Source organism: Capra hircus, chromosome 6 (genome assembly GCF_001704415.2).
Source record: "Capra hircus breed San Clemente chromosome 6, ASM170441v1, whole genome shotgun sequence".
Taxonomy (NCBI): Eukaryota; Metazoa; Chordata; class Mammalia; order Artiodactyla; family Bovidae; genus Capra; species Capra hircus.
Genome location: NC_030813.1, coordinates 19,289,808 through 19,305,994, shown reverse-complemented (window position 1 = coordinate 19,305,994; position 16,187 = coordinate 19,289,808). Strand labels below are relative to the sequence as shown.

The following is a 16,187-nucleotide window of genomic DNA, read 5'->3' as shown; positions in this document are numbered from 1 at the left end:
AGCACAGAACAATTCTTATTGGTCTGGTACCTTAATGGTAGAGAAAGAGCCAGGAATTTGGGGTTCAAATTTTGACTTTATGTGCTGCATCAACTTCTCTGGCACATCTATTTAATGAAAGACTTAGACCTTGGAGTCCTTTTGAACTTTTGAACATTGTATGCTTAAAGTTATTTTATATGCTTAAAGTATTATAATTCTAACTACTGATGTATGGAATAGAACATTAGACATTCTTATAAAAGAAGCAACCAAACTCAAAAATGTTCAGAGATTCTCACCAAAGGAATAAAAAAATGAAGAAAGGAAATCTTTCAATAGAGAGTGAAAAGGATTAAAAATATTTGAGAAAATTCACACGTAAAAAATAGATGATGGACATCTGTAAGATATCTATAATAGAACAGATGAAGGTAAGATGTCAAGGAAATTGACAGAAAAGGGAACAATCTGGTAGTATTTGGCTCATTATTATGACTGCTGGTCTCTATTAGCACTGCAAGTCACCCTGATAATTTTGTGACACCTTTCCTTTCCTCACTGCCACAGATAGGGTATTGTACAAGATAAAGTTTCTACTTCTCTTAGCAGTGTGCTTCTGACAAGACAGATGTGTCAAAGGCGCTAAATTTTGTTAATGATTTCTGACAAGGTTCAAATTAGAGTGGAAGACTTCTCCAAACTTAGAATTATTTATAAATAGGCAAACTTATTCCTAGAGGAACATACTTTATATGCAGGACTATAGAATTATAAAATGATGCATACATATTCTTAAAATATTCTGATTTTAAAATTAATAATCAAGGTAATTTGAGTTCATTAAATACAGTATTAGGATAAAAACCCTTTCAATTATATTTTTCTACTCTATCTAGTCTATTCCTCTATTCTTTTCACTTAAAGTTGCCAAAGATTCTTAATGCTCATATTTTACTACATAATTTTCTAAAAACTTGAAAAGTACACATTCAGAAGGCACTGTCATTCTTTTTTCCTAGTACTATTAATCAGCTTCCAACCTTCTCTTTTCTCTTTTACCTCAACTCCCAGAAGAGCAGCCCAGGTTAAACCTCTCATAAGAGGAGGAATGTCGACTCTTGCTTCTTTCCAGATTTGATTTTTTTTATATGGATAAGCCTACAGATTAAAAAAAAAAAGATATGAAAAATACCTCGAATTACCAGTGCCATCTCTTTAGTCTAGCCAGTTCTCAATACACCAGTGAAAAAGTTGAAGGTGAATTATAATGTTTCTAAGTATCTGAAATTACTTTGGTGTTATTAATACATAAAAGTTAACAGTGAAATAGTTCTCTATCTTCTGTAAATCTCGTATTACACAATCAATGAGAGGAGTTGATTCTACTGCTTTTAGTCATCCCTCTGTATCTTGTGCTCTGCGAGTATTAAGAAAAAGACTCATTCTGAGAATAATATCAGTTTCATACAGGTAAAGTAATATAAGTAAGGGTCTTTCTAAAACAGCTGATGACACAGAAAGTATTAGATAAATATGTTATTATTACAGTTTCTCTTATATCTTTGCATATAAATTTGCCTATCAGTAAATTTGTATGCCATGAGAAATTTCTAGAAGAGAAATATTAGGATAATGGGTATGGATGCTGTAAATGCTCTTGATATGTACCGTCAACTGTTTTACAAAATGTTTCTATCAACTTACACTTATTCCAAAAGAATGAGAGTTCCAATCTTAATATATCTTAATCACTCTGCTTATTTGGTATGCAAGAAAAGGCTATTTTACTTTTTTACATTTCTATTAATAGAAAGGATACATTCTCTAATAGATTTACTGACTAGTTGTATTTCTATTGTGTTCTTTATCTATTTCCCTGTTTAGATAATGGTGCTTTTTTCTTTTGGTTTTTAGGTGTTCTTTAAATAGTAAGGATACTAATATCTAACATGTTATGCATAGATTCCTGCATCTTATTTACTTTTTAATTTTATATACTATGAACAGGTATCACTTAAAATTAATCAGAAAATTTAAGTTATAAGAATTAGTCTTCTCATGACATCAAGATTCCCTAAGAATTATGAATGAATATATAGGGGCACTTATAACACTTTACACTTTAGAATCTCTACCTTTAGCAGCCTGTCGAAAAGAATGATTCTGTTTAGTTGATACTCTGTGTCCCTCTCTCGGATGATTAAAGGGAGAGTGGCAGCTGCAGATAGCTCATTATTGCTGTTTGAATGAGGTAAATTAGACTGACTGTAAAAGAGAAACAAAAGCAGAAAAATTTACAAAAAGTACAAAAATGTTAAAAATTAAAATACTATATTTTTGTGTTCTTTTTAGGAAAACCTTTCCAAAGAAAATGTACAAGCTTCTCACCAGAATAGCATAAACAGATAGGAAAAAATAAATGTAAAAGGAGACGATATACTCACTCATCTTCAAGTAGTGGGTAAAATGCTTCTCCACCAACATCTTTTAATCTCTGTGAATTAAGAAAGAAAATATTTGATATTTAGGATCTGTGCCAGAAATGCTGATCCATATTTAAAAGAAAAAAATTACATAAAATTATGAATTTATAAAGGTAACAAGAAAAGTATAAAACAGAGTCTAAAATTCATTCCTAACATAAATATGAAAATATGCCATGCCTCTAGTGATTAAATTTATCTGTGAAGAATTGCTTTTTGTTTTTTTGATTTTTTTAACCTCTAGGTACCTTTTGTAAAGATTAGATACCTATTATAAAAGTTTTCCAAACATAAATACTACATAAAGTATTCAGAAATACTAAAGTTAGTATAAATTTTAACAAATGGATAACTTTTAAAATTATATGAAGATTATTTTAAAAGGTACTTTTGAATATATATTCCTTAAAGTCAGATTTTTGTTTTGACATTAATAAAAAAGTAAGACAAAAGTAAGAGGATAATAAAAAGGATTCAAAAGAATTTCTCACATCATACTTTGAACATAAATGATTCAAAGAGCTGATAAATCAACTAACAAAAATCAATTATTTTATTTTTTTCACAAAGTCATTATAATAAATGTTATCCCAAATAATAATATTGCCAGAATTATGCTAAGTCACTTCAGTCGTGTCCGACTCTGTGCGACCCCATAGACGGCAGCCCACCAGGCTCCCCCGTCCCTGGGATTCTCCAGGCAAGAACACTGGAGTGGGTTGCCGTTTCCTTCTCCAAAGCAAGTGAAAAGTGAAAGTGAAGTCACTCAGTTGTGTCTAACCCTCAGCGACCCCATGGACTGCAGCCTCCCAGGCTCCTCCGTCCATGGGATTTTCCAGGCAAGAGCACTGGAGTGGGGTGCCACTGCCTTCTCCAGAATTATAGATATTCTTTAAAAACAGAAGAAGACTGTCAGAGTAAAGTCAAATCTTAGATACACTGGAAGCAGGGTGATTAAAGTTAATACCATCCTGTCTGCTGCTCAGTTCAACTTCCAACTGGAAGGCAGAGTATCTGCTTCTCTGGGGACTAACATAGAAGATGGAGCTCTGTGTAGACCCAGCATCGATCTTCTGTTGATTAGCATCTATGCACTCATCGATGGAAGTTGTTCCCAGAATTTTTAAAAGCCAAAAAAAACCCAGCACTAAGAATCTGATAAACAAGGGCTTTATGCCTAGCTTTTCTTTAAAACTGAACATGCATTTCCCATTTTGCTTTTAAGACTTTAGATATTTCTTTCATGGATTAAAATTCTAGTTGAAAACTAAAATTTTCACAAATTTTACTGTATTATTAACTTACATTTTTTAAGTTTAAGTTTTACTGTTCTGAAAGTCATAAACATAGTTAATATCTTTTCTGCTTTTTTTCTAGCTAAAAATTTAGCATATTAAGGGTTTATAAAAGGCAAAAATTTTTACACAGAAAAGTATAAGGTAAAATTATTATTCATTTCCATATTATTTTAAAAATTAACAACATTAAAATTTTTTCTTAATAATCATAGAAAAAAGTATTTTAAATTTCAAAAGTGGAATTGTAAGGGAATTGGGGAAATCAAACGAAAGTCTACATTCATTTAACTTGTATTCATATCATTTGTATCATATTTAAATTAAAGACACAAATTAAGAGTTACATAAAAGTAGTTGAAACATATATTTTGGATATATTTTATTTTTTACCATCTTGTATTGCTACTTATGTTATCCACTGTACACAGTCTTTTACTCAAAGGGATGGTATGTTTAGAATATCAAGTGTAATAATCATATATTTTAATTTTCTGTTGCTGGCATTTAAGCAGGTAAGAGATTCTAATATCCTCCTATGGCATAACATTTAAAATATTAAATGAGAGGAAAAGCCTATAAGAGTAATGAAAATGCAGTGACAGAAGACACAAAGCTGTATTTAGAGAGAAAGGAGCTTAGCTGGTACTAAAGGATACTGAGGACTGTGGACTAGGGTTTTAGAGGACAACAGGACAAAGCCTCAGGCACTTAATTAACAGGCAGTCAAACCAGAGGGAGACCCTGCTGCATCCAGGTAAAGAAAGAACTCCGGGTGTATGTGTACGTGTGTGCCTGGGGAGAGGGTGCTGAACTGCTAGCCTAGAGACAGACAAGGGAAATTACCTATTTTATCTTCAGAGTTGGACACGACTGAGGATGCACATAGATCATTAAAAATAAAAAGGCTAGAAATTTTGGTTTTCAGACCAATACTCCAGTGTGGGAGTTATCCTTTCTGCCCTAACAAGAAGAAAATAGCTGAAAAAACTGAAAATAACAATCCTTTTTAGAACTATCAGAATCAGGGCAAAATGTTACCCAGAAAACTGGAGCGATGACAAATATAAAGAATCACAACTAAGCTGGAAAAGATGCCACTGCTGGAGCCTGGTAAAACACGTGAAGGGTAACTGACTGCTGCAGATTTAGCAATTTGAGAGATAAAACTTGTGGAGGCCCAGACCTAAGGGAAACGGCACACTTCTTGAGTTTTATCCCCATAAGTCCCAACATGTTCTCAGGGTGAAGGTCTAAGAAAAATCCCCTCCTGTCTCTTGCACGAGAAGGGGCAAAATAACCATTCTGAACTACTCCTAGAGTATCCTGTTGTCTTAAGCAAAGGCCTGCTCTTCAAGGAAACTGTTTTACCAGAGCCTAAATGATCTGCGGTAAGGGAAATACAAAATTCTAGGTCCTTCTAGTCTTTGATGTGGGAAAGAGAAATACCCAATCACTGCTCTCTCTAGCCTTCCTGTCTCAGCTGAAGTAACAGGGAGGGAAGCTGAGAATTCCACAGCCCAGAGACACAGGCTCACTGAAACACTAAGACCTAACGATAGGATTAGCCCTTCAATCTACTTTCCTTCCCCTATCTTATTTCCATATGTAGAGTTTCTGTGAAGGGCAGGGAAGCCTGGCAAGCTGCAATCCCTGGGGTTGCAAAGAGTTGAACACTAAGTGACTGAGCAACAACAAAGTTTCTGTATGATACAGGAGATTTCAGCTGAAAGAACTGCGAGCCTCAGATTCTATGTCTACAGAGAAATCTAAAGACAGTAAGGAAGATAAGAACATTGACATTTGAGGATTTTACTCTGATAAAAAAGCTATACAAATAGTAAACAGCTAGATAAACATGAAATCTTTCACTGAAGATCTCTTTCTTACAGTTTTTTTCACCAATATATCATGTTGCACTCTCCCCACCCCCACAATTGTAAGGCATGCTAAAGTATAAAAGGACATTCTGCAGAGACAAAGTACTCTTCAGAACCAGATTCACATATGGCAGAGATTTTGGAATTATCAGACCAGGAATTTAAAATAACTGATTAAGATGCTAAAGGTTATAAGGGAAAAAATGAACCACATGCAAGAAAAGGTAGGTAATATAAGCAGAAAGATGAAAATACTAAGGAATAATCAAAGGATGTAACCTATGTGTGATAGGAATACCCAAGAGGAGAGAGAAGGAAATGGAAGAGATATTTGAAGTAATGACAGAAATTTTAAAATCAGACATACACCAAATGAAAAATTCTAAGAAGCTCAGAGACCATTAAGCAGGAAAATTTTTTTAAAATCTACACCTAGGTATATCATATTTAAACTGCAAAAACTCAAATAACAAATAGAAAACCTTGACAGAAACTAAAACAGAAGTGAAAGGAACCTTACCTATAGAGGAAAAGGATAATTACATCAGACAGCTCTTCAGAAACCATGCAAGCAAGAGAGTGGGGTGAAATGTTCAAAGTATAAAAGAAAAAAAAAATCAAACTAGAATTTTGTACCCAAGAAAATTTTCCTTCAAAAGTAGTAAGAAAGACACACTCTATATTATCTAAAAGAAACACTTTTTAAATATAAAGACATAGATACATTAAAAGTAAAGGAATAAAGATATACCATGAATAACACTAATCAAAAGAAAACTAGGATAGCTACATTAATTTCAAACAAAACTAACTTTAGTGCAAGAAACATCATAAAGCTAAGTGAGATAATTGAGGTATGTCTGTATAGCCAACAAAGACTATGTAAATAAATACATTTTTAAAATCCTCAAATCAATAAAAAAATCATTCAAAAAAACTGCCAAGAGATAAAAACTAGTAATATACTAAAGAGGTAAGCAAATCACAAAAAAATATAAAAGGGCTCATAACTGTATAATAATCGGGAAATTGGAAATTAGCATTACAGCAAAATACCACTGTGCACCTTTTAGAATAATAATTTTTTAAGAATTTGATAAGACCATACTGCTACTACTGCTAAGTCACTTCAGTTGTGTCCGACTCTGTGCGACCCCATAGACGGCCTCCCACAGACTCCCGTCCCTGGGATTCTCCAGGCAAGAACACTGGAGTGGGTTGCCATTTCCTTCAATGCATGAAAGTGAAAAGTGAAAGTGAAGTCGCTCAGTTGTGTCCGACCCTCAGTGACCCCATGGACTGCAGCCTACCAGGCTCCTCTGTCCATGGGATTTTCCAGGCAAGAGTACTGGATGAGACCATATGTTATCACATATATGGAGAAATGAGAACCCTTATCCAATGCGGGTCAAGAGATAAAGTGATAAGATGATTTCTGTGAACAGAAAATATAACAATAGATACTAGACTGATGGCAGGTCGATTTTCCAACAATGCCACTCCTGGGGACGTATGTTAAAGAAATGCTCACATATTTTATGGTACTAGGAAGGAATCTAAGGCTTCATGTGTATCAGTAAGGTTTTATTTAAAAAAAAGAAGCCCCTAAGGGAGGGAGGGAAGGAAGAAGGGAGGGAGGGAAGGAAGAAGGGAGGGAGGGAGGAAAGAAGGAAAAAGGTCTGAAGCAAATTTGCCAAAATACCATTCTTACATTTCTTAGCTGGCATAATGACAGTGTCACAGTGGTGTCATCTAATAGTGAACTTCTATCTCGACCTTGTCCAAAGCTTTCACCATCTTCAAAGAGAAAACTAAAAAGAGATTTAAAAAATGTTATTTTAATGGGCACAGAAATCCAATTTACTGTTTCTTCTAGAAAATAAAATTTACTCTAAATCATAAATCTCTTCATTAAAAGAAATTTTAGACTGAATAAAATCTGTAATTGGTGGCTGAAATTTCTCCAAAAAATCTTCATCTTTAAATATATGTTGAATTGGCAGTGCATGCGTGCTCACTGACTCAGTTGTGTCTGACTCTTTGCAACCCCATGGACTGCAGCCTGCTAGGCAACTCTGTCCATGTGTACAGGGAAGAGAATACTGGAGTGGACTGCCACTTCCTCCTTCAGGGGTTCTTCCCGAGATCGAACCCAAGTCTCCTGCAGGCAGATTCTCTACCATTGAGCCACCTGGGAGGCCCCTATAAATACAGCATATAAATGTAAAGCATTTTAGGGATACTAGAATATGATTTACACTGTTCATGCAGGGGCAATGATAAAATTACATTGACAGTATGTAATATGTTCCTGAGGAAATTCATATGGGTAAAAAATGATAAAAGGATGAAGAAAATAAAATGCTAATGATGATAACTTCTCAGGAGAAAGAATACTGAGTAATAAACATATTTAGAATTTTAGAGAATTAATTTTTATATCCTTCAAACCATTTACTCTTGGAATTGCCATCATCTTATTTCTGATTTTTCTACTTAATTCATCATGTGAACAGTACAATATTTAATATTTAACAGTTAATATTTAAGAATCAGTTTGAGAGGGGGGAAAGGTACAGAATTAGTGCTGTACATATGAAGAAAAAAATGATCAGCAGATGGTTTTTATAGTTACCTACAAAGATCAAATCTAGTCCTAAAACCTAAAATTAAAGCACTAACAGAAAGAGATGTAGGCTCTCATTTTTATGAACGAACATGACAAGCAACAGAACAATTAACAGTTTTGGCTCTTAGCATTGTATTGCCATTTAACTTCCAAGTAATTTACAAGGTGGTGTCTAAGACCTTATACAACTCTGGAGTTTTTCAACAGTGCTTTAGTACCATGATGATCTCTAGGATAAGCAATGAGGTCACTGAGTACATTTTAAAATATCTTTAGAAGTAAAAAAAAAAAAAGAAGTTCCTCATAATGGGCATACTAGCCTAGTATATTAACTCTCTTAAATATTACTGTTCTATTTGTACAATTTGTTTTATTGATTACCAACTATTGTGAGATGTTCCATAATAACACCTTTACTTCAAATAGATCATAAAACAAATAATTTATTAAAAATGGTAGTTTAAAAAATAACAAAAGCACTGATAAGAACTCTGTGATTAGAAACTCCTACCAGACATTTCTCCAAAGAAGACACGCATATGGCCAATAAACACATGAAAAGCTGCTCACACTCGTTTATTAGAGAAATGTAGGTCAAAACCACAATAATGTATCACTTCACACCAGTCAGAATGGCTATCAACAAAAAATCTACAAACAATAAATGCTGGAGAGCACGTGGAGAAAAGGTCAACCTCTTGCACTGCTGGTGGGAATGCAAACTGATACAGCCATTATGGAAAATAGTATGGAGATTCCTTAAAAAAACAGGAATAAATCTACCATATGACCCAGCAATCTCACTCATGGGCATATATCCAGAGAAAACCAGAATTCTAAAAGACACATGTTCATTACAGCAATATTTACAATAGCCAGGAAGGAAGCAACCTAGATGTCCATCAACAGATGAATGGATAAAGAAGTTGTACATTTATACAGTGGGATATTACTTAGCCATAGAAAGGAACAAATTTGAGTCAGCTGTAGTGAAGTGGATGAACCTAGAGCCTCTTATACAGAGTGAAATGTCAGAAAAAGAAAAACAAGTATTGTATATTAATGCATATATATGGAATCTAAAAAAAAATGGTAACAAATGAACCTAGTAGACAACAGACTTGTGGACACAGGGGAAGATGAGGTCAGTTCAGTTCAGTCGCTCAGTGTGTCTGACTCTTTGCGACCCCATGGGCTGAGGCATGCCAGGCCTCCCTGTCCATCACCAACTCTTAGAGTTTACTTAAACTCATGTCCATTAAGGGGGACAATGAGGGTGGGATGAACTGAAAAAGCAGCACTGTCATATATATATTACCATCTCTAAAACAGTGGGAAGTTGCTAAATAACACAGGGAACCTAGCCTGGTGCTCTGTGATGACCTAGATGGGTGAGACTAGAGGAAGGTAGGGAGGATCAGGAGGAAAGATATATATATCTTATATATACATAAAATTATGACTGATTTGTGTTGTTGTTCAGCAGACAGCAACACTAAATCGTAAAGCAATTTTCCACCAATTAAAAAATGTCTACCTACCCAAAGAAAAAACTATCAAATTAAAAAAAATTTATTACTAGATTTCTTTCATTTACAAGAGATGTTTTCTTTCCTTACTTGGGGAGTGTGCAGATAGGTGGTTTGGATCGAATGATTTCCTTGTTCACAAGCTCTTTTTCCAAGTCACCTCCAGCTAAACACCAAAGGTAATACACTTCTTCAATAGATCTTTCTGCCAGGTAATCATTGTTTATATCTATTAATGGAAAATTAAAAAAAATAGCTATCACACTTTCTGTTTTTATTAAAAGGCAACAAGCAATAATAGCTGACATTTTTAAAAAGTAAAAGCTGAAGAACACAGTAAGATTCCCTTTACAATATTCATACTACAAAATGCATAGAGGATTAAATGCAGATATGTATACTGGTTGTGCATCCAGCTTCTTTGAGAAAAAAGTGTGATTTTTATCCTCTTTATCAGAGATATATATATACATAGGTATATATATATATATGGAAGATATACACACACACACGCACATACACACACATATACATTAGATATATCAAGCCCTGCAGGAAAGAAATAAGGGCAAAAATAAACCACTTGAGTATGCAACCAGCACATCCTGTCCCATCCTTTGTCTTGAGACAATTTGTGCCTCTTTTAACAGTCTTGATGTCTCACAGAGGCTTCGCTTCCATTGTACTATGTTCATATTGACCTTCAGTTTTTTGTTTGGCCACTCCACGCAGCATGCGGGACCTTAGTTCTCCAACCAGGGATTGAACCCATCCCCCCTACATAGGAAGTGCAGCATGTTAACCATTTGGACTGCCAACAAAGTCTTGGATCTTCATTTATAATAGCAACTGTGTGACTGAATGTCTATTTACCCCCCAAGTTGGCACAAATGATGCTTGAAGATACAGTGTATGGAACACAGTAGAAACTCAGTAAGTATTTGACCAAATGAATGTTTAGTAAGTATTTCCTACCATGATTATGTCATGATAATTTTTTATATAAATGTAATTTACTGGTGTCCCTAAAAAACTCATTTTGAGAGCTGTAATTTTCAGAGAGGAATGAAAAGAGAAAAGGTGGTATTCTCTAACAAACATGGAATATAATAATAATGGACTTATCAATAATATGATTTTTAAATAATTTATAATAAATTTTATGAAATCTATATTAATATTGAGGTAACAGAAATTCCATTGGAAACCAGAAGATCTGATTATAGCATTACGACCCGGGTTTACATAATAAGAAAAATTTTTTTGTTTGATACCACTTCCTTTCTTTGATTCTTACAGTCCTTGCTCCAAAGTAATTTAAATTTAAAGGATTAAAATGTTAGGCTATATTTTAACCACTTCCAAAATTACTTCTTAATTCTCAGATAAGTATCCAAAAAGCCTCACTAGTATAAATATATATTGCTGACAAATTCAAAACTGAAACTAGGATGAGGGTACTTCCTTTAAAAACATGGCTTTTATTCTTAGTATTCTTTATCATTACCTTTACACAACTCACTGATATCCTCTGGCAGAGTCAAATCAGCACATCTCAGAGAAGAAGAAAACAGGCTGGCAGGTTTGATAAAGGGAGTGTATAAGGGTAACACTTCTCTGAACACATTGTCCTGCATTAATTCATCTGGGGTTTGCCTTAAGAAACACATTTAAAATATAGCCATGAATTAAGGTCATTAAAATGTTCCTAGAATAATGGCACACCTGTAAGGAAATAATTAAAAGTCATAAACAACTCATAACATACAAAATAATAAAGCTCTCCTTACACCTTACATAATAAAGCTCTAGATATACACCTTTAAAAAAGAATCAAGTGATTACAAGTAAATACTGACTTTTTTTTACCTCTTTTGTGCTTTTTGTATTTTATGACTTATCAAATATTATTACATATGAGCATCTCCATTTTTTACTTTCAGCTTGACCATCATAAACTTGCTTCGCTGAATATCTTAATTAAATAATAAAATTATAAACCAATACTATCTTCTGATTTTCTTTGTACTCTCTTAATGTGGTATCAGTTCAGTCAGTTCAGTTGCTCAGTTGTGTCCGATTCTTTGTGACCCCACGAACCGCAGCATGCCAGGCCTCCTTGTCCATCCCCAACTCCTGAAGTTCACCCAAACTCATCTCCATTGAGTTGGTGATACCATCCAACCATCTCATCCTCTGTTTTCCCCTTCCCCTCCTGCCATCAATCTTTTCCAGCATCAGGGTCTTTTCAAATGAGTCAGTTCTTCGCATCAGGTGGCCAAAGTATTGGAGTTTCAGCTTCAGCATCAGTCCTTCCAATGAACACCCAGTACTGATTTCCTTTAGGATGGACTGGTTCTATCTCCTTGCAGTCCAAGGGACTCTCAAGAGTCTTCTCCAACACAGTTCAAAAGCATCAATTCTTCGGCGATAAGCTTTCTTTATAGGCCAACTCTCACATCCATACATGACCACTGGAAAAAACATAACCTTGACTAGACGGACCTTTGTTGATGAAGTAATGTCTCTGCTTTTTAATATGCTGTCTAGGTTTTTCATAACTTTCCTTCCAAGGAGTAAGTGTCTTTTAATTTCATGGCTGCAGTCACCATCTGCAGTGATTTTGGAGCCCCACAAAATAAAGTCTCTCACTGTTTCCACTGTTTCCCCATCTATTTCCCATGATGTGATGGGACCAGATGCCATGATCTTCGTTTTCTGAATGTTGAGTTTTAATCCAGCTTTTTCACTCTCCTCTTTCACTTTCAACAAGAGGCTCTTTAGTTCTTCTTTGCTTTCTGCCATAAGGGTGGTGTCATCTGCATATCTGAGGTTATCGATATTTCTCCCAGCAATCTTGATTCCAGCTTGTGCTTCTTCCAGCCTAGCGTTTCTCATGATGTACTCTGCATAGAAGTTAAATAAGCAGGGTGACAGTATACAGCCTTGACGTACTCCTTTTCCTATTTGAAACCAGTCTGTTGTTCCATGTCTACTTCTAACTGTTGCATCCTGACCTGCATACAAATTTCTCAAGGTATTTCCATCTCTTTAAGAATTTTCCACAGTTTGTTGTGGTTCCCACAGTCAAAGGCTTTGGCATAGTATATAAAGCAGAAATAGATGTTTTTCTGGAACTCTCTTGCTTTTTCAATGATCCAGCGAATGTGGGCAATTTAATCTCTGGTTCCTCTGCCTTTTCTAAAACCAGTTTGAGCATCTGGAAGGTCACAGTTCACGATTGCTGAAGCCTGGTTTGGAGAATTTTGAGCATTACTTTACTTGCGTGTGAGACGAGTACAATTGTGTGGGAGTTTGAGCATTCTTTGGCATTGCCTTTCTTTGGGACTGGAATGAAAACTGACCTTTTCCAGTCCTGTGGCACTGCTGAGTTTTCCAAATTTGCTGGCATATTGAGTGCAGCACTTTCACAGCATCATCTTTCAGGATTTGATATAGCTCAACTGGAACTCCATCACCTCCACTAGCTTTGTTCATAGTGATGATTCCTAAGGCCCACTTGACATCACATTCCAGGATGTCTGGCTCTAGGTGAATGATCACACCATCATGATTCCCTGGACAGTGAAGATATTTTTTGTACAGTTCTGCTGTGTATTCTTGCCATCTCTTCATAATATTTTCTGCTTCTGTTAGGTCCAGACCATTTCTGTCCTTTATTGAGCCCATCTTTGCATGAAATGTTCCCTTGGTATCTCTAATTTTCTTGAAGAGATCTCTAGTCTTTCCCATTCTATTGTTTTCTCTGTTTCTTTGCATTGATCGCTGAGGAAGGTTTTCTTATCTCTCCTTGATATTCTTTGGAACTCTGTATTCAAATGCTTATATCTTTCCTTTTCTCCTTTGCTTTTCCCTTCTCTTCTTTTCACAGTTATTTGTAAGGCCTCCCCAGACAGCCATTTTGCTCTTTTGCATTTCTTTTTCTTGGGGATGGTCTTGCTCCCTGTCTCCTGTACAATGTCACAAATCTCCATCCATAGTTCATCAGGCACTCTACCAGATCCAGACCCTTAAATCTATTTCTCACTTCCACTGTATAATCATAAGGGATTTGATTTAGGTCATACCTGAATGGTCTAGTGGTTTTCCCCACTTTCTTCAACTTAAGTCTGAATTTGGCAATAAGGAGTTCATGATCTGAGCCACAGTCAGCTACCTGTCTTGTTTTTGCTGACTGTATAGAGCTTTTCCAACTTTGGCTGCAAAGAATGTAATCAGTCTGATTTCGGTGTTGACCATTTGGTGATGTCCACGTGTAGAGTCTTCTCTTGTGTTGTTGGAAGGGGGTGTTTGCTATGACCAGTGCGTTCTCTTGGCAAAACTCTATTAGCCTTCGCCCCCTGCTTCATTTTGTACTTCAAGGTGAAATTTGCCTATTACTCCAGGTGTTTCTTGACTTCCTACTTTTGCATTCCAGTCCCCTATAATGAAAAGGACATCTTTTTGGGTGTTAGTTCTAAAAGGTATGGTAGGTCTTCATAGAACCATTCTTTTTCAGCTTCTTCAGCATTACCTGTCAGGGCATAGACTTGGATTGCCCTGATATTGAATGGTTTGCCTTGGAAATGAACAGAGATCATTCTGTTGTTTTTGAGATTGCATCCAAGTACTGCATTTTGGAATCTTTTGCTGACTATGATGGCTACTCCATTTCTTCTAAGGGATGTGTGCCCACAGTAGTAGATATAATGGTCATCTGAGATAAATTCATGTGGTATATTTACCCAAAACTATGCTTTTAATACTATTCCTCTCATTCGAACATGTCTTGATAAAGATGTTTTCATGAAGATAAATTAGAATATATTATTTTCAAATATTACATACTTACAGAGTTTGGGGACAAATGAATGGGTAACAGTGACATCATCAAGTGAAAATAATAAAATTTCTAAGAAATCCTTTTACATTATCAGCAATTATTAACTTAGCTCACTATGTAAGTTTTTTTCTATAATACTTATTTGCCAATAAATTTTTGTTCTCATTTTTCTCATATCACTGTATCTAGGCATATCTACCTTCCATAGTTTAGCTAATTTTCAAACTGGAGGTTAGGAAATGAACTACTGGCTGATTTTGGTATATGTCAGCTTTCTGATTATGTTTTAATTATTTTTTTCTTCTCTTATGACCATACATTAAAGCCAAAACTAACAGTTCTGATATTAATATCAATCATACATTACTACATACATTAATATTATTTGATCCATTAGTATTAAAAATTTAAGTACTTATATGTTAAGATCTCAGTTTTAATCCCAAACTCTTGATATCAACCTCTTGGAAGGGTGGAAGGTGAGGCACTTCTTTAAAAGATCTATCACAGTTTCTGGAAGCTCCTGGTAAACAGAGAGAGAAAGTAATTATTTTAAACAATCCACTTAAAAATTTATATTACTTACATCGTTTTCTACTTTAAGAAGTTTTGACTTTTTTGGAAAGCCTTTGCTTTAAAATAGTTTGCTACTGGATCCCAAGTATGCAAAATAAATTTTCAATAACAGATTAATGACAAACCTTTATAATGTCCAGACAACCATGCTCCTCAGCCAAAACTATTATAGTGTCATCTACACAGTCTATAAAAGAGGAAAATTACATGAATTAAAGCTGCTTTTACAACTTACCAGACTGAGAGTTAAACTTTATTAACATTATTTTAAATTGTATAATGTAATTTTGGAACTTGGAATATTAAAAAGCTTGAGACTTTGTCAAGTTTCCTTATATGTTTTAATAAATGAAAAAAGGCTTTATTTTCATGATTATAAGACTGCTTTTATTAAATACAATTGAAGAATGTGCATACATTTTTTCTGGTCTGTAAAGTATAAGGTTTAGCCTATAGACACCGTTTATAGATCTCTAAGACTCCTTAATAGCCATATTACCAATCTTTGAAATTAAAGTGATAAAATTATATACAATTTTATTTACAATTCATTGTTATTTAATATTCACTAATATTATTCTATACACATCCATATTTGTAGACCCTATTAACCTGGACACCAATCTGACACTCTTTTATACAAAGCGCTCTATCACTGTTTTTCTCTCCTCTTTTTACCATACATCCTTAACTTATTCTGGATTACAAAAATTTTTATAAATGTGAATTACTAGTATTTGGATTATACAGATGTGAAACATATGAACTTGTTAGAAGGAAAAATAAACATTCTTCCTCAGTCATATAATTCACTAAACGGAAATTCAAAAGTTATAGTACATTGACGGTGACTGCTACAGAGAAGTACAATTTTAAATTTCATATTTTGATTCAAAAGTTAGTTTGGTTGGCTAGATCATAAAGCTAAGATTATATCCAAGGACATTATAATTCTTTACAGTGAATAAGG

At 34.6% G+C, this 16,187-nt stretch overlaps 1 protein-coding gene across 3 annotated transcripts in view; it reads right to left on the bottom strand.

Moving 5' to 3' along the window:
- Positions 1-16,187, bottom strand: part of TBCK (TBC1 domain containing kinase) — a 205,372-nt gene that overhangs the window by 126,689 nt on the left and 62,496 nt on the right. For all 3 annotated transcript variants that reach the window (XM_005681337.3, XM_005681336.3, XM_018049238.1), the window contains 8 exons: positions 15,343-15,404; positions 15,103-15,164; positions 11,306-11,454; positions 9,889-10,027; positions 7,352-7,451; positions 2,427-2,476; positions 2,118-2,247; positions 1,042-1,140 (listed from right to left, as the gene is read on the bottom strand). In XM_005681337.3, coding sequence (XP_005681394.1) covers positions 1,042-1,140; positions 2,118-2,247; positions 2,427-2,476; positions 7,352-7,451; positions 9,889-10,027; positions 11,306-11,454; positions 15,103-15,164; positions 15,343-15,404 — 791 coding nt within the window. The remainder of the gene's footprint in view (positions 1-1,041; positions 1,141-2,117; positions 2,248-2,426; positions 2,477-7,351; positions 7,452-9,888; positions 10,028-11,305; positions 11,455-15,102; positions 15,165-15,342; positions 15,405-16,187) is intronic.